At 42.6% G+C, this 23969-nt stretch overlaps 1 protein-coding gene across 1 annotated transcript in view; it reads left to right on the forward strand.

Moving 5' to 3' along the window:
• The first annotated feature begins 7611 nt into the window (after positions 1–7611).
• The window catches only part of LOC133571081 (transmembrane protein 237A-like), a 22384-nt gene continuing 6026 nt past the window's right edge, over positions 7612–23969 (forward strand). Inside the window, exons 1-8 of the mRNA XM_061924125.1 lie at positions 7612–7774; positions 7889–7924; positions 12855–12886; positions 12962–12975; positions 13053–13115; positions 13187–13315; positions 17871–17937; positions 21626–21783. Coding sequence (XP_061780109.1) covers positions 7754–7774; positions 7889–7924; positions 12855–12886; positions 12962–12975; positions 13053–13115; positions 13187–13315; positions 17871–17937; positions 21626–21783 — 520 coding nt within the window. The 5' untranslated portion in view covers positions 7612–7753. The remainder of the gene's footprint in view (positions 7775–7888; positions 7925–12854; positions 12887–12961; positions 12976–13052; positions 13116–13186; positions 13316–17870; positions 17938–21625; positions 21784–23969) is intronic.

Consider the following 23969-nt stretch of genomic DNA (forward strand, 5'->3'; position numbering starts at 1 on the left):
TATAGTTATTTGAATGACTCTTACCATAATATGTTACGTTAACATACCAGTTGGTTATTTATGCCTCATATAACGTACACTTATTCAGCCTGTTGTTCACTATTCTTCATTTATTTTAAATTGCCTTTCAAATGTCTATTCTTGGTGTTGACTTTTATCAAATACATTTCCCCAAAAAATGCGACTTATACTCCAGTGCGACTTATATATGTTTTTTTTCCTTCTTTATTATGCATTTTCGGCCGGTGCGACTTATACTGCGAAAAATACAGTACCGTAAATGATAATAACAATGTTTACTCGCTTCCTCTACTACTCCTTTTAAATTAGGGCCCGAATAGCAAAAGCTGTGAAGTCCCTATCGAATTTGCTTTGTTTTATTAATATCCTCCCACTCTTAACATGCACGAAAACTCACCATTTTTTGCAAATGCGTCCGTTCCGACGAAAACTTTGAAGATTTTAGGGTTCCCGAACACAAATTGACTCTCTAGCGCAGGAGTGTCAAACTGGTTTTCATTGAGGGCCACATCGCAGTTATGGTTGCCCTCCAATGAGTAATGAATGTATATATATATACTAGAGATGCGCGGATAGGCAATTATTTCATCCGCAACCGCATCAGAAAGTCGTCAACCATCCGCCATCCACCCGATGTAACATTTGATCAGAACCGCACCCGCCCGCACCCCCCCGTTGTTATATATCTAATATAGACGATGCAAGGCATTAGTGAGGTTATAAAGCTTTTGCCTGTTAAAGAAAGGAGACTGATCCAATGCAGCACAGACATTCAATGCGTGCCACGCTGTCACGGCCCAGACGCACACCAGTGCGCAATCATATGGGAGCCGCGCTGAGCGCACCTCCAAGCGCGTCTCGCTGCCGGCGACGGCCGGGTATGGGCCCGACGCTCCAGCGCCATCCATTTTCAGGGCTAGTTGATTCGGCAGGTGGGTTGTTACACACTCCTTAGCGGGTTCCGACTTCCATGGCCACCGTCCTGCTGTCTATATCAACCAGGGTGAGCCCCACCCCTTTCGTGAGCGCACTGCGCGCGGAGTGACCCCTGTTACGAGCCCCCGGCCAAGGGGGTGGCGGGCAGGTAAGCTGCTTACCTGCTGCGCGTGACGCCGGCCGCAGCGAAGGCGGACGAGGCGGGGTGTCGGTGCGGTGGGCGCGGTGGTGACCCTGGACGTGCGTCGGGCCCATCTCGCGGATCGCCTCAGCTACGGCTCCCGGTGGGGCCCTCTCGGGGGAAGGGGCCTCGGTCCCGGACCCCGACGAGGCGTCGGGGGCCTTCTCCGCTCCGTAAAAGTGTCCATCTCTTTTTCTTTTTTTTCTTCTGTTGTGGCATATGCTGCAGGTGCCTGCTCGTTTTTCGTATGTGGGTAACAACATTTAACTATGTATATATATTTCCCAATTGGTTTAACTGCCACCCGCCTGAATCTATTTAAAATCTAATTTTTTTTTTATTTCAACCGCCCGACCCGACCCGACCCGCGGATAAAATCTCATTTTTTTAAATTTCATCCGCCCGATCCGCGGATAATCCGCGGACTCCGCGGTTGTGCCCGCAAACCGCGCATCTCTAATATGTATATATACACATATGTATATATATATATATATATATATATATATATATATATATATACATACATATATATATATATATATATATATATATATATAATATATATATATAATACATTAAAAATATATTTTTTTACATAAGCTGGAAAAAAATATTTTAATTTTACTTTAAAAACTGGCAGCTCAGTCACCAGAATTTTACAGTAAAAGCAGTGTTTTTTTTTTTACAGCATATAAAAAAAGGAATGGAATGGAGAAACAACACCACAGTTTTTAGCGGTAAAATTTAAGCAACATAGATGCCCGTTTTTTTTTTTACAGTAAAATCTTGTTGTTTTAATGTTTTTTATTGTTTGTTTTTTAGCGTCTTACTGTGTATGAAAAAAAAACCAATACCAATGTTGATTTTACGGTAAAAAAAACCTCTTATTAACCGTCAAATCTAGTGTCAATTTTACCGTCTACAATTTGATTGATCATTTGTTTTGAAATCATGAGTCAAGCAGATATTTAAGTACAGTATTTTTATTTTAACAAAAAATATTTTTGGAATAAATTGATAATATAATATTTTGATTTTGATCATTTTTGAATTTTAAAATATATGCAATTGCATGCAGTACATGATATTTAATGTCAAAAGGGAAAGAACAATTATATTTAGTAAGAAAATAAATGAATGCATGTTATTTCCAGGCTTTCGTGGGCCACGTAAAATAATGTGGCGGGCCAGATTTGGCCCCTGGGTTTTGAGTTTGACACCTGTGCTCTAGCGCCTGTTGAAAATTTGAAAAAAAAAAGGAGCCCTTGCCATCAGTTTGACGTATCATCACGAACATCGCTGGGGACGTCTATCAGGACAAGACTCACGTAAAAGTCTCAAGAACCCATGCCTGAAAACAAACAGGAAGTCGGCCCTCTTGAAAACAAACAGGGGTCGTACTTTAACTAACTCCTTCTAGGGACTTGGACCGAATAAGCTGCGGTTAAAATGACACATACTCGACAGATGGGTGATGATAAGTTGGGAATTAACTCTGCCAGTGGAGCCAAACTTTCATCTGACGCTTCGCAACAAAACACCAAATGTTAATAACTCGTCTCCACAAATTCAGATCTTGGTCTTAATTGGTAGAAATGATAATGACAGTGTCGGTACCTGTTCGTACCTATTCCTAGTGGGTGGAGCCTGGTGGCAAAAACAGCTCCTTACCATCACCAATGAAACTGTCATTACTTCCCCTTAGGTGACCAGAGACAGATGCTAAACTGATAGGCGATAAATTGCGAAGAAATGTCGCCTACGCCATAGGATGTGGGCGTGGCATGGCAGCAAACTTTGATTTGATGGCTCACCACAAATATTTCAACATTTATAACTTAGCTCCACAAATTCAGATCTTGATCAGAATTGGTTGAAATGTTGATGTACCTATCCGTGGTTGGGCGAAGCCTTGCGGCGAGAAGTGCTCCTTGCCATCAACCATCAAACTGTCTGTCAGGTTCAAACACTGATGACATCTATTAAACAAGACAAGAAGCAAGGAATTAAACAGAGACCAAATTAAATTTGGCTCAATTGAGGAGAAACGTCTGGGCTGTACTCTTGTCCAGTCTCCACCGCGCTCTGACGAAAGATTGTACGCCTCCTCTTTTATTTGGACTTCCCCTGATTACATGGCAACAGCTGTTTCTAAAGGAAGGGGGGTCGTAAACAGCCGCTGCCTTTGGTCACAAAACGGTTCAAAGAAAAGGTCGTAAAACAGTGCAAAGAAAAGGTGCCTGGAGGGGAGTCAGGTCCTGCTTCCTCTACGCTTTGTAGATCTCGGGTTAAGACAAAATCTTCCTGTGGATTACAATAGAGGAAAGAAACCGACGCCTTCATGTCGCTTCCCATCCTACACAGTGGAGTTTTACAAGCCGTTTGATTGGTAAGATCAAAGACAGCTTTTGTCTGCTCGCCGGGAACTCATTGAAACACAAAAGTTTTGTGATAACTTAGATACAATTATGCTGACACTGTCATTTCTTCGCTTTAAATGATCAGATCTCCTTCCAAACTGAAGGATTCAAGGTTAGAGCTGACATAAACATAACTTCCTTCCACATGCATCAATCTTCCTGAAAATGTTTGATGGTCAGTAGGGTCATGGGAAAGGACGTGACCGCACTGCATCATGTGTGCCCGCCGACCCAAAGCCCCGATCATCGCTGCTTGTAGCTTTATTTGGGAATTGAAACTACTCCAGTCAGTCTCACCTTTCACTGTCAGACAAAATTGGAAATGATTGAGGGTGGTCGGCGTCTATGGCTGTGCACTTCTGTACTTACACTCAGCATTTTGAGTGCACAAGTGTACCCACACTGGAAAATAGAGTGAATCCTAACCACTCTCAATCGTCGCCGACTTGGCTTCTAGCGAAAGGCGAGGGAATAACTTGAGTGGTTGCTATTCACAATTAGAAATAAGGGGAAGCAAGAAAATATTGTGATTTACATGAATGGATTGTCACCTTTAGGAACTAAGTGTAAAGTGTACCGCATCCTTTTGTTGAACAATCACGGATCGGGTCAGCTGGAAGATTGAACTAGATTTATTCAAAACTGGTCACAGTCTTGGTTGACAAGACTCTGCAACATCGCGTGGACATCGGGGGCGGTACCTCTGGATTGGCAGACCGGGGTGGTGGTTCCTCTCTTTAAGAAGGGGAACCGGAGGGTGTGTTCCAACTATCGTGGGATCACACTCCTCAGCCTTCCCGGTAAGGTCTATTCAGGTGTACTGGAGAGGAGGCTACGCCGGATAGTCGAACCTCGGATTCAGGAGGAACAGTGTGGTTTTCGGCCTGGTCGTGGAACTGTGGACCAGCTCTATACTCTCGGCAGGGTCCTTGAGGGTGCATGGGAGTTTGCCCAACCAGTCTACATGTGCTTTGTGGACTTGGAGAAGGCATTCGACCGTGTCCCTCGGGAAGTCCTGTGGGGAGTGCTCAGAGAGTATGGGGTATCGGACTGTCTTATTGTGGCAGTTCGCTCCCTGTATGATCAGTGTCAGAGCTTGGTCCGCATTGCCGGCAGTAAGTCGGACACGTTTCCAGTGAGGGTTGGACTCCGCCAAGGCTGCCCTTTGTCACCGATTCTGTTCATAACTTTTATGGACAGAATTTCTAGGCGCAGTCAAGGCGTTGAGGGGATCTGGTTTGGTGGCTGCAGGATTAGGTCTCTGCTATTTGCAGATGATGTGGTCCTGATGGCTTCATCTGGCCAGGATCTTCAGCTCTTGCTGGATCGGTTCGCAGCCGAGTGTGAAGCGACTGGGATGAGAATCAGCACCTCCAAGTCCGAGTCCATGGTTCTCGCCCGGAAAAGGGTGGAGTGCCATCTCCGGGTTGGGGAGGAGATCTTGCCCCAAGTGGAGGAGTTCAAGTACCTCGGAGTCTTGTTCACGAGTGAGGGAAGAGTGGATCGTGAGATCGACAGGCGGATCGGTGCGGCGTCTTCAGTAATGCGGACGCTGTATCGATCCGTTGTGGTGAAGAAGGAGCTGAGCCGGAAGGCAAAGCTCTCAATTTACCGGTCGATCTACGTTCCCATCCTCACCTATGGTCATGAGCTTTGGGTCATGACCGAAAGGACAAGATCACGGGTACAAGCGGCCGAAATGAGTTTCCTCCGTCGAGTGGCGGGGCTCTCCCTTAGAGATAGGGTGAGAAGCTCTGTCATTCGGGGGGAGCTCAAAGTAAAGCCGCTGCTCCTCCACATCGAGAGGAGCCAGATGAGGTGGTTCGGGCATCTGGTCAGGATGCCACCCGAACGCCTCCCTAGGAAGGTGTTTCGGGCACGTCCGACCGGTAGGAGGCCACGGGGAAGACCCAGGACACGCTGGGAAGACTATGTCTCCCGGCTGGCCTGGGAACGCCTCGGGATCCACCGGGAGGAGCTGGACGAAGTGGCTGGGGAGAGGGAAGTCTGGGCTTCCCTGCTTAGGCTGCTGCCCCCGCGACCCGACCTCGGATAAGCGGAAGAAGATGGATGGATGGATGGATGGTCACAGACTGACAGGTAAATGTTACAGCGTTGGTCGCAGTAGCCAGGTGCAAGAATGAGCCCTGATGGGGAAGTCTTCTCCATGCAGGGGCAGACAAGCCCGGTATGTTCATTTTTCTTGGTGATGTTTACTTTGGAACTTTGCAAAATGATTTGTCTTTGACGCCTTAAATCCTGTATTTTGTTCCTTCTATCGGACACAGGTGAGCTTTGGTATCGCAGTAATCCTAACATAAACATGTAAGACTTTTTAACAAGAGCATCCTTGACGTAGCAAGGAAGGATAAAACACAGGTTAAGACATCAAAGTGGCCTGTCTTTAAGGAAACATTTTGTGTGTGTGATGTACTTTTTAATCTTAAGGGATTTGTCAAGTGGATGTAAGTAGAATAGATGTAGAGCAAAAGGTTATATATTGTAGAATATTCTAACACTACATGATGTACGTACTGAATTGTAAGTGTGTCATACTTGCCAACCCTCCCGAATTTTCCGGGAGACTCCCGAAATTCAGCGCCTCTCCCGAAAACCTCCCGGGACAAATATTCTCCCGAAAATCTCCCGATTTTCAGCCGGAGCTGGAGGCCACGCCCCCTCCAGCTCCATGCGAACCTGAGTGAGGACAACAGGGTGACAAGAACTAAATCATCCAGACGAGATAAAAATAACATTTTTTTTTACTATATTTTGCTAAAAACATCAAAATTAATTGTATTTTTATTTGTATTTTTTCTGACTCCTTTTTACATCCAGCCATTAGAATTATACATGAAAATAAACATATTTGAAATAATTAATTTTAAATGATCATAATAATTCATTTAAAATGACCATATTTAATTATTAAAATAATTGCTTGTTTATCAACAACTTTAGCATTTTATTCATTACATTTTGAAACTCTCAGAAGCCAAGTTATGTTATATTCCTTAATATTTATTTATGCAAGTTTGAAGTATCAATTATCTAAACACAGTTTTATTTGCATATTTTCAGGATATATATATATATATATATATATATGTCTTAATAAGGTTATCCAAAAAATAGTGCTCGATACCGTCGTAGAGCGCAATATATGTATGTGTGGGGAAAAAAATCACAAGACTACTTCATCTCTACAGGCCTGTTTCATGAGGGGTTCCCTCAATCATCAGGAGAAATGATGTGTGCGTTCAGTTTGGTGAGTTTTGAAGTATGTTAAGGGGGTCAAATTGCAGCTCAAAGAGGCAAAAGTGACTGTTTTTAGTACTTTTTTGTCTTGAAGGGGGAATAGCCAACTTCCTGTAGATTTATGCCCGATGATATACAATTATGAAAACTAGGTCTGAGTCAGACCTACAATCTCCTGATGATTGAGGGAACCCCTCATGAAACAGGCCTGTAGAGATGAAGTAGTCTTGTGATTTTTTTTCCCACACATACATATATATATATATATATATATGTATATGTATGAAATACTTGACTTGGTGAATTCTAGCTGTCAATATACTCCTCCCCTCTTAACCACGCCCTCAACCACGCCCTGCCCCACCCCCGACCACGCCCCCTCCCCCCACCTCCCGAAATCGGAGGTGTCAAGGTTGGCAAGTATGAAGTGTGTGAAATGATTGCTCATTGTGCGTTTTTGAGTGCAACATTCGCAGTGCACTGCATTTTGCTGCGTCAGTGTCGCTCAAAATGCAAATAATGGAAGTGAGCGAACTGAGGGTACGCTTCAGTGTCCAATGTTTACAAGCAATTTGAGGTCATGTTATGTTGTTAATCCGCATGCCAAAACACATTTTAAAAACGAGTTGGCAATACATTTGCAAAGTAGCGCGTTGTCTTTGTTGAGTTAATGGCACCTTGCAACATATACGCAATAAACCTTATTTCTGCTGACCCTAAGTAAATTGTTTTGTGTGAGCTTTTATTTTGAAAAGGAAATAGACACTGACTCCGCCCCCTCCCCCGGAAATACATCCGGGTCGTTTTAGAATCTTCAATACATGTAGTTTACAGGGAATATAAGTACATAACGGTTTTAAATGTGGTGTGTTTATTCCACAAAAATACTCCCAACACACACTTTTAAATACTAATATAACCACCCAAACGGAATATGGACAACGGCATCTCAAAGGTAACGTTTCTATTACGAAGTAGCTCTTAAGGCATGTTAGCATAATAGCTAGTGAAACCGTATTGTTCATATAACTTTTGATTATCTGTACTTTATAATATGTTTTCTTCATAGAAATTGCAACCAAGGGAGCTGCCGCCTTTACCGCAGGTTAGTATGTGAAGTAATATTATTAATTACAAAACACCAAAACTGCATAAGTACCTTTTTTGTTTCAGTATGCGCACTTCCGTATTTACGTGACGTCAGACAGATCACACTAGTGACGTCACGCCCCTCTGACCAAGCTAGTAGGGGCAAAGTGGCAGCAGTGTGTTGCTGTGTTGCAGAGGGCAAACCAAGACAAGAACGCATGTACATTGTGCAGCATATGCTTGCAAAATACGCAACAAGGACACTGAGGATAGTGTTTTTAATATTAAATGAGTATTGATAGCACACAGTGGCGGGTTGTGCGTTCCCCACCTAGGCCTTCGATGATGTCCTGTGTCCAATGATTACCTCTCCAAATAGCATCATTTATGTCCCCACATGACCATTGCTGGAGAAATACTATACATGAATACATTTACGCACTACTGTGTATTGAAACACATCGACAGCGTACAAAACGGGTTATTTTCTGGTGCATTTAGAAATCAATAAACCCGCATCAGCAATTAAAACTTTTTTTTTTAATATATTTTTTGTCATAAAAAAAAAAAATCATGTGTGTTTACGGACTGTATCCCTGCAGACGGTATTGATCTATATTGATATATAATGTAGGAACCAGAAATATTAATAACAGAAAGAAACAACCCTTTTGTGTGAATGGGGGAGGGAGGTTTTTTGGGTTGGTGCACTAATTGTGTCACGTTCAAACACTGAGGACATCTATTAAACAAGACAAAAGGCAAGGAATCAAACAGAGACAGAATTCAATTTGGACTCAATATTGAGGAGAGACATGGCCACTGCACTCTCTGTACAGTCCTGCACCACGCTCTGACGAAGAAGGTTTTCATCTCCTCATTTATTCAGATGTTCAATGTTCACGCACCAACACATGTCACAGCAGGAATGGGAAGTATGTAAAACAGTCATTGTTTTCGGTCTCATTGAAGTCCAAGAAGAGGATTTCTCGGGCTTGGGCTCTTCCTGGATCCAGCTGGGGCAGGTGTTGGAGGACAATGGATAACCCCTCCCGTCTCCTGACCACAGCAACTTCAAGAGGGCAGCGGGTCGTAAATAGCGTTGACCTCGGTTACCAAATAGTTGGAAGAGAGTTTGTGAAATACTTCAGAGAGAGTTCGTTTAACACTTCAAAGAGAGTTCCTCTGGAAGTTGAGCAGATCCTGCCATCTGTCCGTGTTGAAATCACAGTGGCGTTTCACGAGCCTTCTTCCTCTTGTTAGGCCTCGAAAGACAGCATTCATAATACAACGTTTCTTTTGTGATAACTTACAAACAATTATTCCAACAAATTGTAAGTGTATTTTTAATTTCTTGTGCGACCCGGTGGTTGGGGACCACTGTTTTAGAGGACGCAAGAAAAGAGAGTGCAATAATAATTAAATGGTTGATTTACATAGGCTAGTAAGGTAAAGTTTTGTACCTGACAAGTTGATGAAGGCTGCAGAAGCAAGGTAGCCGAAACTTGTCAGGTACAAAACTTTACCTTACTAGCCTATATAAATCAACCATTTAATTATACACATCAGTAGGCTGAATGAACCTCTTCAGTAGAGTGGAATAATGTTGTGGTAGAGATCGGAATGAGTAAGAAAAACATTGAAGGCAAAACACAAATGTTCAGAACTACAAATTAACCTTTCTTCTGTTAATTGTTTTTGTTGATTAATATGCCACCGACGAGACTGAGCCGCTTAAGAGTCTATAGAAAGCTCTAAATACTTGCTAAATATAGCGACAAACTCGCTAAGTTGGCAACACTGCTCCGTCTTCTTAAGAGCTACATTCATAGGGTGATCAGGTAGTAGTACATCTATTTGTGGACAACCACATTTTTTTTTGTCAAAGCTTGCCAGAAATAAATGGACTTCTAGAAAACACTGATTATGTTAGTCTCTCCCAAGTTGTCAACTGCAAACGCCGCGGCCGAAGAAGTACAACAAAATGCACTGTCAGTGCCAACATGTTGCACTCAACACACCCCATAAGTCACCGGTGTCAAACTCAGTTCTGGCTCGCGAAAGCCTGGAAAAAATGGCTTTCAATAAAATATTTTTTTACTTAATGCATTCGTTCTCTCAATTTTGGCAGAAAAACAATGCATATTTTAAACTTTAAACATATCTGATCATGCCAAGTATATTGCTATATACTTTCAGAGGTGGGTAGTAACGCGCTACATTTACTCCGTTACTCTACTTGAGTAACTTTTGGGACAAATTGTACTTCTAAGAGTAGTTTTAATGCAACATACTTTTACTTTTACTTGAGTATATTTATAGAGAAGAAACGCTACTTTTACTCCGCTACTTTTACTCCGCTACTTTTATCTTCATTCAGCTCGCTACTCGCTACTAATTTTTATCGATCTGTTAATGCACGCTTTGTTTGTTTTGGTCTGTCAGACAGACCTTCATAGTGCCTGCGTTTCAACAAATACAGTCACTGGTGACGTTCACTCCATTCCACCAATCAGATGCAGTCACTGGTGACGTTGGACCAATCAAACAGAGCCAGGCGGTCACATGACCTGACTTAAACAAGTTGAAAAACGTATTGGGGTGTTACCATTTAGTGGTCAATTGTACGGAATATGTACTGTACTGTGCAATCTACTAATAAAAGTTCCAATCAATCAATCAAAAGTGTGAAGGAAAAAAGATCCTTTTTTTATTTCAACCGTACATCCCGTCAAAAGCCTAAAGACTGACTGCACAGTTCCTGTCTTCACAATAAAAGTGCCGCTCCATCGCGCCTGCGCTTTCAAAATAAGAGTCTCCGAAAGCCAGCGCAAACAAGCTAGCAAGCTACGGAGTTTGCCGCCAATGTATTTCTTGTAAAGTGTATAAAAACGAATATGGAAGCTGGACAAATAAGATACCAAAAACCAACCACTTTCATGTGGTATTAGACAGAAAGGAGGAACTTTTTTTCTCCTCCATTTGAAAACGAGGACGTTTGTCATCACTACTGTCTGATTCCAATCAATGCAAGTCATCAGAATCAGGTAATACACCAACTTATATTCTTGTCTTCATGAAAGAAAGGAATCTATATGTGTTAAACATGCATGTATATTCATTAAAACACCTTTAACATGTAAACAAAAACGGCAAAATAAATAAATATAAATGATATACTGTATATATCAATGTATGTATATATATATGTGTGTGTATATATATATATATATATATATGTGTGTGTGTGTGTGTGTATATATATACATTATGTATATGTGTATATATATATATATATATATATATATGTGTGTGTGTGTGTGTGTGTCCATCCATCCATCCATGCATCTTCTTCCGCTTATCCGAGGTCAGGTCGCGGGGGCAGCAGCTTAAGCAGGGAAGCCCAGACTTCCCTCTCCCCAGCCACTTGGTCCAGCTCCTCCCGGGGGATCCCGAGGCGTTCCCAGGCCAGCCGGGAGACATAGTCTTCCCAACGTGTCCTGGGTCTTCCCCGTGGCCTCCTACCGGTCGGACGTGCCCGAAACACCTTCCTAGGGAGGCGTTCGGGTGGCATCCTGACCAGATGCCCGAACCACCTCATCTGGCTCCTCTCCATGTGGAGGAGCAGCGGCTTTACTTTGAGCTCCCCCCGAATGACAGAGCTTCTCACCCTATCTCTAAGGGAGAGACCCGCCACTCGGCGGAGGAAACTCATTTGGGCCGCTTGTACCCGTGATCTTGTCCTTTCGGTCATGACCCAAAGCTCATGACCATAGGTGAGGATGGGAACGTAGATCGACCGGTAAATCGAGAGCTTTGCCTTCCGGCTCAGCTCCTTCTTCACCACAACGGTGTGTGTATATATATATATATATATGTGTGTGTGTGTATATATATATATGTGTGTGTATATATATATATATATATATATGATATGTGTGTGTATGTTACTCATCAGTTACTCAGTACTTGAGTAGTTTTTTCACAACATACTTTTTACTTTTACTCAAGTAAATATTTGGGTGACTACTCCTTACTTTTACTTGAGTAATAAATCTCTAAAGTAACAGTACTCTTACTTGAGTACAATTTCTGGCTACTCTACCCACCTCTGTATACTTTATTGCAAAACTATTTTTGTGAGATAAAAACAAATAAGTAAATAAGTTACAGTCTCCCACCACGCTCTAAGGTACAGCCCCACGCGCTCCTCTATTTATTCAGGAGTTCCCTAGTTAACATCACTGAGGCTGCCTCTAAAGGGAGGGGTTACACATATCACGCGAGCAACTCGGCACGCACTATACGTGATTATTCAGAACGGAATGTGCTGGGGGCCTTGTGATTTCGCCCTGTCTCTGCTTTGTCCGCGCGTTGTCGTCTTATCTTCGTTGAGGTACTTGACGTCCGCCCTTGGCTGTTTAGCAGGCAGGGTCTGGAAAGAGAAACTGCTGCTGCGGGCAACTTGCAGTGGAAGATAACAAGTAGTGTGCCTTTGCACAGATATAAAAGTACAACTTGAGCACAATTGATAATAACTATAGCAACGGCCTTCAAGCATAAGGGTTGTGTGATAACTTATACATGATTATTCTAACAGTACTGATGAAAGTTTTCAATTTGAGAAACGGCAAGTGTGTTTTCCCCCACCACCCTCACCCCAGCCAAGAGCTCTCGTACTCGTCGTCGTTTCACGGTACACTTCCAGTAGTAGAGTTTGACCTCTGCCCTGAGTAATCCCTACTCCTGGCAGATGCTGACCACAGACTTAGCAGAGGATTTAGCAAGCAGGTTATGTTCAGCTTCACTCCACCCTTGCTTGATTCTTGAATGGAATGGCCAGAAAGACAGCGGTGAAGTTCCTTGCTCGTGTTCTCATGTGCTGCACTATAATGATGGTTGTTGTTTGAAGTCCACCTAATGTGTCCTTCCCTCTCTCTCCTCAGCGAGGACAAAGGGCTCTTCCCACCGTGCCAAGGTAGGCTAATAGATATTCTTTCCATGACCTCGTCAACCATGCTGCTCTTCTTCCCTTACATGTGGAACACTGAAGTGAGGACATCGCTGGTGAGTGAGGAACTCTCTGGGGGGAAAAATGGACACTTTCAGTTTGTTAGCGTGACCCAAGTTTGCATATGTACCAGATGCGCCGAAACAGAAGAAGAAGAGAGTGAAAAAGGAAGTCAACGAAGCAGACGACGCAGATGGTGAGCGGCGTCCTCAAATCTCATGTGAAATGTATCTGCTCTCTTCTCATGTCTTCACGCATGCTTTTCAGAGCAGGCAATGCAGATGGAAGGCCTTGGCAGCAGGAGGACTTCTGCAGTTGAAGAAAATGTTTCCCTGGAAACAACTACTGATGCTCCTCCTCAAAGGAAGAAGAAGAAGAAAAAGGTCTCGTCTTTAGGTAGAGTCAAATCAAAACAAATACAATATTTACAAGCGGTGTTGTGATGGAGCTTTTAACTCAAAACACTTGTATCTCAAACCAACCATTGATAATAATGGTAATGGTAAATGGTAAATGGGTTATACTTGTATAGTGCTTTTCTACCTTTTTAAGGAACTCAAAGCGCTTTGACACTATTTTCCACATTCACCCATTCACACACACATTCACACACTGCCATGCACGGCGCTAACCAGGCCCCCCCCCATTTTCTACCACTTGTTCCCATTAGGATATATATATATATATATATATATATATATATATATATATATATATATATTAGAGATGCGCGGTTTGCGGGCACAACCGCGGAGTCCGCGGATTATCCGCGGATCGGGCGGATGAAATAAAAAAAAAAAAGATTTTATCCGCGGGTCGGGTCGGGCGGTTGAAATAAAAAAAAATTAGATTTTAAATAGATTCAGGCGGGTGGCAGTTAAACCAATTGGGAAATATATATACATAGTTAAATGTTGTTACCCACATACGAAAAACGAGCAGGCACCTGCAGCATATGCCACAACAGAAGAAAAAAAAAAAAAAGAGATGGACACTTTTACGGAGCGGAGAAGGGACGCCTCGCCGGGGTCCGGGACCGAGGCCCCTTCCCCCGAGAGGGCCCCACCGGGAGCCGTAGCTGAGGCGATCCGCGAGAAGGGCCCGACGCACGTCCAGGGTCACCACCGCGCCCACCGCACCGACACCCCGCCTCGTCCGCCTTCGCCGCGGCCGGCGTCACGCGCAGCAGGTAAGCAGCTTACCTGCCCGCCACCCCCGTGGCCGGGGGCTCCTAACAGGGGTCACTCCGCGCGCAGTGCGCTCACGAAAGGGGTGGGGCTCACCCTGGTTGATATAGACAGCAGGACGGTGGCCATGGAAGTCGGAACCCGCTAAGGAGTGTGTAACAACCCACCTGCCGAATCAACTAGCCCTGAAAATGGATGGCGCTGGAGCGTCGGGCCCATACCCGGCCGTCGCCGGCAGCGAGACGCGCTTGGAAGTGCACTCAGCGCGGCTCCCATATGATTGCGCACTGGTGTGCGTCTGGGCCGTGACAGCGTGGCACGCGAATGTCTGTGCTGCATTGGATCAGTCTCCTTTCTTTAACAGGCAAAAGCTTTATAACCTCACTAATGCCTTGCATCGTCTATATTAGATATATAACAACGGGCGGGTGCGGGCTGGTGCGGTTCTGATCAAATGTTAGATCGGGTGGATGGCGGATGGTTGACGACTTTCTGATGCGGTTGCGGATGAAATAATTGCCTATCCGCGCATCTCTAATATATATATATCCATCCATCCATTTTCTACCGCTTATTCCCTTCGGGGTCGCGGGGGGCGCTGGAGCCTATCTCAGCTACAATCGGGCGGAAGGCGGGGTACACCCTGGACAAGTCGCCACCTCATCGCAGGGCCAACACAGAAAGACAGACAACATTCACACTCACATTCACACACTAGGGCCCATTTAGTGTTGCCAATCAACTTATCCCCAGGTGCATGTCTTTGGAGGTGGGAGGGGCCTATCCCCAGGTGCATGTCTTTGGAGGTGGGAGGAAGCCGGAGTACCCGGAGGGAACCCACGCAGTCACGGGGAGAACATGCAAACTCCACACAGAAAGATCCCGAGGCCGGGATTGAACTCACGACTACTCAGGACCTTCGTATTGTGAGGCAGACGCACTAACCCCTCTTCCACCGTGCTGCCTATATATATATATATATATATATATATATATATATATATATATATATATATATATATACAGTCGCAATCAAAAGTGTACATACACTTGTAAAGAACATAATGTCATGGCTGTCTTGAGTTTCCAATCATTTTTTAATTTTTTTAATTTATTTTATTTTTTAATTTTTTTGTCCTGTCCAGCTTCTCAGGCAAATCATATAGTAGATGTAGATGCCCATATTGGCTGTTCAGATTTACTTTACAAAAGAGAAGTGTAGGATACTTCTCTTGTTGCCTTATTTGTATTTGACTTTATTAAATGTATTTATATTATCATTTAGTGCAGCCGGGCCGGAGCAGGAGGGGATAGAAAGAGAGAAAAAAAGAAGGCAGAGGGGGAAATTGTGGGGACAAGAGGGGGATTAGACAGAGAGACAAAAACAACAACAGCAAACACAACAGTAACAACAATAAAGCAACATCAGCAAATACGACATGTACAAATATGATGGTAAAAGTGATAGCAAATAAGCAGTTAGCGAAATAAATAATAATACAGAAATGACAATGAGCATTATTACACTACAAATGGATCAATACAGATACCAATAGAGATATCACTATTGATAATGAACAATACTAATAATTTACCTTTATTATCAACAATACAGTTGTTCAAATGCAACAATACATATACGTAATGATAACTTGAGTTAAAAAAGAATGCACAAAATGGAGGAGACGAAAGAGAAGCAACCTATATTAACCTTGTAGATTGTTATAGTAACATTAGGTTAAGCTTTGTCAGTGTGCCATGTGTTACCCAGTTTACCCTAGGGCAACAACGTTTCAATCATTTCTACAACTCTTATTTTTTTGTGATGTAGTGATTGGAGCACATACTTGTTGGTCACAAAAAACATTCATGAAGTTTGCTTCTTTTATGAATTTATTATGGCTCTACTGAAAATGTGAGGGTCAAAAGTATACATACAGCAATGTTAATATTTGCTTACATGACCCTTGGCAAGTTTACCTGCAATAAGGCAGCCATCCACAAGCACCTTATTGTAGTGAAACTTGCCAAGGGACATGTAAGCACACATTTTTAGTAGATCCATAATAAATTCATAAAAGAAGCAAACTTCATGAATGTTTTTGGTGACCAACAAGTATGTGCTCCAATCACTACATCACAAAAAAATAAGAAATGATTGGAAACTCAAGACAGCCATGACATGATGTTCTGTACAAGTGTATGTACACTTTTGATTGCGACTGTATATATATATATATATATATATATATATATATATATATATATATATAAAATGTATATTTATTTTGCCGTTTTTGTTTACATATATACAGTATATATATATATATATATATACTTATACTTATACTTATATATATATATACATATATATATATATATATATATATATATATATTAGGGGTGTGGGGAAAAATTGATTAGAATTCGAATCGCGATTCTCACGTTGTGGGATTCAGAATCGATTCTCATTTTTAAAAAATCTATTTTTTGTATTTATTTTATTTTATTTTATTTTTTAATTTTTTTTAAAATGAATCAATCCAACAAAACAATACACAGCAATAACATAACAATGCAATCCAATTCCAAAAGCAAAGCCGACCCAGCAACACTCAGAAGTGCAATAAACAGAGCAATTGAGAGGAGACACAAACACGACACAGAACAAAACAAAAGTAGTGAAACAAAAATGAATATTATCAACAACAGTATCAATATTAGTTACAATTTCAACATAGCAGTGATTAAAAATCCCTCATTGACATTATCATTAGACATTTATAAAAAAAGAACAATAGTGTCACAGTGGCTTACACTTGCATCACATCTCATAAGCTTGACAACACACTGTGTCCAATATTTTCACAAAGATAAAATAAGTCATATTTTTGCTTCATTTAATAGTTCAAACAAATGTACATTATTGCAATCAGTTGATAAAACATTGTCCTTTAAAATTATAAAAGCTTTTTACAAAAATCTACTACATGTCAGCAGACTGGGGTAGATCCTGCTGAAATCCTATGTATTGAATGAATAGACAATCCTTTTGAATTGGGGAAAAAAATTGTTTTTGAATCGAGAATTGTGTTGAATTGAAAAGAAATTGATTTTGAATCGAATCGTGACCCCAAGAATCGATATTGAATCGAATCGTGGGACACCCAAAGATTCACAGCCCTAATATATATATATATATATATATATATATATATATATATATATATATATATATGAGATAGATCACCTCAACTTGGTCATTTAAAAAGTAGCCCACCTGCTGAAAGAGTGTGGGCACTCCTGAACTAGAGTGTTTTCATTAAGTCATGTAATAATAATAATAGAGAAGACTTGTATGGCATCTCCTTACAGCTGCTTCTCTGTCACACACACCATCAAGTCCACACACTCAATCACGTTTGAGATGCTTTTGTCCTTGAATTCAATGGTGGACACCTGCTTCTTCTTTGCAACATTGTCCCTCACACTCCATCTCTTTGTTCCAATGCTTGGAAAACAAAGTTATGTCCATCTCTAGCTATAAGCTAATGCTAGGGAGTGGATCTTCTGGGGTTCACTGTGACATTTGCTACGCCAACAAATGGTGGGGATGCTTGCATTTTACATGTTTGCTTGCAACTTAAAGCGTAGGGACAGCTCTTATCTCAAAACACTCTTAAGTTGGGGCACTTGTAAGTTGAGGCACTACAGCAAATATATCCCAGGCTGCAAATGAGAGATGTTTGTGTTTGCACTTTTAGATCTTGAAGATGACCAAACTGACCTGATGAATGGAGATGCAGCAGATCAGACCAAGAAGAAGAAAAAGTAAGACACAGTCAATCTTTCACTTGATTTGGATGACAGCTGGACAGTGTATATGTGCTGTGTCCCAGAGAAGTACTTGCATCAGTGCACTTCATGAAGTCAAGTGTGTTGTCACGTTCAAACACCGAGGACATCTATTAAACAAGACAAAAGGCAAGGAATCAAACAGAGACAGAATTCAATTTGGACTCAATATTGAGGAGAGACATGGCCACTGCACTCTCTGTACAGTCCTGCACCACGCTCTGACAAAGAAGGTTTTCGTCTCCTCCTTTATTCAGATGTTCAATGTTCACGCACCAACACATGTCACAGCAGGAATGGGAAGTATGTAAAACAGTCATTGTTTTCGGTCGCTTTGAAGACCAAGAAGAGGATTTCTCGGGCTTGGGCTCTTCCTGGATCCAGCTGGGGCAGGTGTTGGAGGACAATGGATAACCCCTCCCGTCTCCTGACCACAGCAACTTCAAGAGGGCAGCGGGTCGTAATTAGCGTTGACCTCGGTTACCAAATAGTTGGAAGAGAGTTTGTGAAATACTTCAGAGAGAGTTCGTTTAACACTTCAAAGAGAGTTCCTCTGGAAGTTGAGCAGATCCTGCCATCTGTCCGTGTTGAAATCACAGTGGCGTTTCACGAGCCTTCTTCCTCTTGTTAGGCCTCGAAAGACAGCATTCATAATACAACGTTTCTTTTGTGATAACTTACAAACAATTATTCCAACATGTGCACACAACTGCACTCCATCATGGTGTCTTATTGCATAATTGCCAATAGATGCACTGAATGAAGCAAAATATTGACGTTTAGTATCTGAAATACACAAGTACTAAAGTGCGTTATTATCCTGCCATCTGATGAGTAACAATGAAGATGACATCATCCTGTGATTTGCATAATTGGCCAAGCAAAGAAATATGTTTCAATTGGGGTAGAGGGCCTAGCAGGAGCCGCTGCCCCGTGTTTATGTTCAGAGTCTCCAAAAGACCCCAATAAGACCAGAAGAAAAAATGTTGCTAGATTGATTGCTTCTTGCTTTTTTAAAAAAAAGACAAACTATGGAGAAAATATACAAAACCACAAATCAGTGAAGTTGGCATGTTGTGTGTTGCAACTTATATTCAATTGAATAGACTGCAAAGACAAGATATTTCATGTTCACACTGAGAAACTTCTTTTTTTTGTTGCAAATAATCATCAACTTAGAATTTAATGGCAGCAACACATTGCAAAAAAGGCATTTTTACCAGTGTGTTACATGGCCTTTCCTTTTAACAACACTCAGTAAAAGTTTGGGAACTGAGGAGACACATTTTTGAAGTGGAATTCTTTCCCATTCTTGCTTGATGTACAGCTTAAGTTGTTCAACAGTCCGGGGGTCTCCGTTTGATGCTTCATAATGCGCCACACATTTTCAATGGGAGACAGGTCTGGACTACAGGCAGGCCAGTCTAGTACCCGCACTCTTTTACTATGAAACCACGCTGTTGTAACACGTGCAGAATGTGGCTTGGGTATGGTCTTGCTGAAATAAGCAGGGGCGTCCATGATAACGTCGCTTGGATGGCAACATATGTTGCTCCAAAAGCATTAATGGTGCCTTCACAGATGTGTAAGTTACCCATGTCTTGGGCACTAATACACCCCCATACCATCACACATGCTGGCTTTTTACACTTTGACCCTAGAACAGTCCGGATGGTTCTTTTCCTCTTTGGTCCGGAGGACGCGACGTCCACAGTTTCCAAAAATAATTTGAAATGTGGACTCGTCAGACCACAGAACACTTTTCCACTTTGCATCAGTCCATCTTTGATGAGCTTGGGCCCAGCGAAGCCGGCAGCATTTCTGGGTGTTGTTGATAAATGGCTTTGGCTTTGGCATAGTAGAGTTTTAACTTGCACTTACAGATGTAGCGACCAACTGTAGTTACTGACAGCGGTTCATGTGGTGATATCCTTTACACACTGGTGTCTCTTTTTGATGCAGTAACGCCTGAGGGATCGAAGGTCATGGGCATTAAATGTTGGTTTTCGGTTTTTCCGCTTATGTGTAGAGATTTCTCCAGATTCTCTGAACCTTTCGATGATATTACGGATGAGAAATTGTTCTTAAACTTTTGGACAATTTGCTCAGGCATTTGTTGACAAAGTGGTGACCCTCGCCCCGTCCTTGTTTGTGAATGACTTGAGCATTTCATGGAAGCTGTTTTTATACCCAAGCATGGCACCCACCTGTTCCCAATTAGCCTGTTCACTTGTGGGATGTTCCAAATAAGTCTTTGATGAGCATTCCTCAACTTTCTCACTCTTTTTTGCCACTTGTGCCAGCTTTTTTAAAACATGTTGCAGGCATCAAATTCCAAATGAGCTAATATTTGCAAAAAATTCAGTTCAAACGTTAAGTATCTTGTCTTTGCAGTCTATTCAATTGAATATAAGTTGAAAAGGATTTGTTGTATTCTCTTTTTATTTCACCATTTACACAGCGTGACAACTTCACTGCTTTTGGCTTTTATACAAGTTGGCATCACTGAGTCCTGTTCTGCATTTCATATCCTCTGGCAGATCAGGTGAATATGTGAGGTGTGTTAAGAAGTGGATTTGTAACAACACGCTACATTCACAGACAGTCCCATCATGATGTGTTTATGAGCGAGGGCAAACTAACTGTGGCGGCAAATGAATGTAAGAGAAAGACTGGTGCAACATTGAGGTTCTGAAGGCACACTTCATCAGTGTGTACACACTTATGCATTCAGAAGTGTACTTTGAGACACAGGCCAGTGAAGTGCACTCGCCATTGTAGCTCTTTTAAGTGCAACAATGTGTCAGGTTCAAACACTGATGACATCTATTAATCAGACAAGAAGCAAGGAATCATGCAGAGACAGAGTTCAATTTAGCTCATGAGGAGAACGCATGGATCTGCACACTTAGTCACAGTCTCGCCCTACGCTCTAAGGTTCAGCTCCTGCGTCCCTCTATTTATTCAAGAGTTCCACAGTCAACAACACTAAGGCCGCCTCTAAAAGGAGTGGTCACATATATTATGCAAAGCAGGTCCAGGACGCACAATACGTGACGGAATGTGCTGGGGGCCTTGTGATTTCGCAGACAAGAAGCAAGGAATCATGCAGAGACAGAGTTCAATTTAGCTCATGAGGAGAACGCATGGATCTGCACACTTAGTCACAGTCTCGCCCTACGCTCTAAGGTTCAGCTCCTGCGTCCCTCTATTTATTCAAGAGTTCCACAATCAACAACACTAAGGCCGCCTCTAAAAGGAGTGGTCACATATATTATGCAAAGCAGGTCCAGGACGCACAATACGTGACGGAATGTGCTGGGGGCTTTGTGATTTCGTCTGCGTGTTGTCATCTTATGTTCGTTGAGGTCCTTGAAGTCCTTGGCTGTTAGCGGGCTAAAAGAAAAACCTGCGGCTGAGGCCACCCCTCAGACAAGAAGTTTTTGTCCTTGCACAAATAGAAAAGTCTAACTTGAGCACAATAGCTAATAACTAATTCAACAGACTTTAAGCATCCTAAAGTTAGTGTGATAATATAAACATAATTATTCTAACATTATGGAGTACAGACTGTGCTCTGCATTCTCAGTGTGGACGCGCTCATGCCCTCAAAATACTGACGTGCGCAATGTGAGACACATCAATTGTTTCCCCCCCACTGCAGGAAGACAAAAGTTGTGGAATCGTCATTTCCCGACGGACTGGATGTAGAGGAAGATGATGTTGTCACAGACACGGCCTCTCCTATACCGCAACAATCCCTATTCTCCGCCCCGCAAGGACAGAGCCAGCCTGTCGGGAAGGTCTTTGTAGAGCGCACCAGTGAGTGATGGAATGTATACACACTGCAAAAAGTCAATGTTCAAAAACAAGAAAAAAATAATAATAAAAAATGAGGGGTATTTTATTTGAACTAAGCGAAATGATCTGCCAATAGAACAAGAAAATTTGGCTTGTCAAGACTTTCCAAAACAAGTCAAATAAGCTAACCTCAATTAACCCAAATATAGCTTAAAATAAGTATATTCTCACTAATAACAAGTGCACTTTTCTTGGTAGAAAAAACAAAAAAGAGACCTTTTTGCTCAATATGTTGAAAAATATTCTTAAATGAAGTTAATGCTAGTGCCATTATTTTGACATAATGATATTTTTCCATGGATAACATGACATCATCGCGCCAAGTGCGTGCTCTTTCAGTCAATTAGTGTGCATATATACAGCCCGGGCCAAAATTGTGAATTTGAATAATTTATCTGAATGTGCATGAACTATTTCTGTTTGAAATGTTAAATGTTTAAATATTAACTGTCAGTTTACTGTACTGTGCCAACTGTACTACTATATGAGTACTAGAGATAGGCGGATAGGCAATTATTTCATCCGCAACCGCATCAGAAAGTCGTCAACCATCCGCCATCCACCCGATCTAACATTTAATCAGAACCGCACCCGCCCGTTGTTATATATCTAATATAGACGATGCAAGGCATTAGTGAGGTTATAAAGGAGACTGATCCAATGCAGCACAGACATTCGTGTGCCACGCTGTCACGGCCCAGACGCACACCAGTGCGCAATCATATGGGAGCCGCGCTGAGCGCACCTCCAAGTGCGTCTCGCTGCCGGCGACGGCCGGGTATGGGCCCGACGCTCCAGCGCCATCCATTTTCAGGGCTAGTTGATTCGGCAGGTGGGTTGTTACACACTCCTTAGCGGGTTCCGACTTCCATGGCCACCGTCCTGCTGTCTATATCAAGCAGGGTGAGCCCCACCCCTTTCGTGAGCGCACTGCGCGCGGAGTGACCCCTGTTACGCGCCCCCGGCAACAGGGGTGGCGGGCAGGTAAAAGCTGCGCGGGCGGAGCGCGCGGAGTGACCCCTGTTACGAGCCCCCGGCCACGGGGGTGGCGGGCAGGTAAGCTGCTTACCTGCTGCGCGTGATGCCGGCCGCGGCGAAGGCGGACGAGGCGGGGTGTCGGTGCGTTGGGCGCGGTGGTGACCCTGGACGTGCGTCGGGCCCTTCTTGCGGATCGCCTCAGCTACGGCTCCCGGTGGGGCCCTCTCGGGGGAAGGGGCCTCGGTCCCGGACCCCGGCGAGGCGTCCCTTCTCCGCTCCGTAAAAGTGTCCATCTCTTTTTTTTTTTTTCTTCTGTTGTGGCATATGCTGCAGGTGCCTGCTCGTTTTTCGTATGTGGGTAACAACATTTAACTATGTATATATATTTCCCAATTGGTTTAACTGCCACCCGCCTCAATCTATTTAAAATCTAATTTTTTTTTATTTCAACCGCCCGACCCGGCCCGCGGATAAAATCTAATTTTTTTTTATTTCAACCGCCCGATCCGCGGATAATCCGCGGACTCCGCGGTTGTGTCCGCAAACCGCGCATCTCTAATGAGTACCTATTTTCTATTGTTTCATTGAAAATAAAACAGCAAAGTCCATTTGGCTGTCATCTGTTTTAATTATGAGACACAATTGTGTCAAAGTCATGATTTTTATTTCATGCTTGAAATAATAAATGATTACTTTAAAAAAAGCAGTTTTATACTTGTGAGTGTTGATGACACAGCTTTGCAACACTTGATATTCTAGTTTCAAGCATGTTTTACTCAATATAGGTCATCAAATCTCACCAACAAGCTGTAATATCTTACTGAGATCATTTAGGAGCAAAACCTTTAAAACAAGTAAAACACTCTAACATAAAATCTGCTTAGTGAGAAGAATGATCTTATCAGACAGAAAATAAGCAAATATCACCCTTATTTGACATATTTCATCTTACTTAGATTTCACTTTTTGCAGTGCACACACACACACACACACACACACACACATACATGTCGTGCCTACTTTGTGTGGACCCACGTTTGGTTAGTAGGTTGGGAGGGCCCCCCTTTCCACTATATCTACCACTAGATGGGAGTAGAGAGTTGCAACCTCACTTCAGAATGCAAAACACACAAAGTAAAAAAAAATATTTTACTTTTGTAGTTGTGAGG

Source organism: Nerophis lumbriciformis, linkage group LG28, assembly GCF_033978685.3.
Source record: "Nerophis lumbriciformis linkage group LG28, RoL_Nlum_v2.1, whole genome shotgun sequence".
NCBI classification, from domain to species: domain Eukaryota; kingdom Metazoa; phylum Chordata; class Actinopteri; order Syngnathiformes; family Syngnathidae; genus Nerophis; species Nerophis lumbriciformis.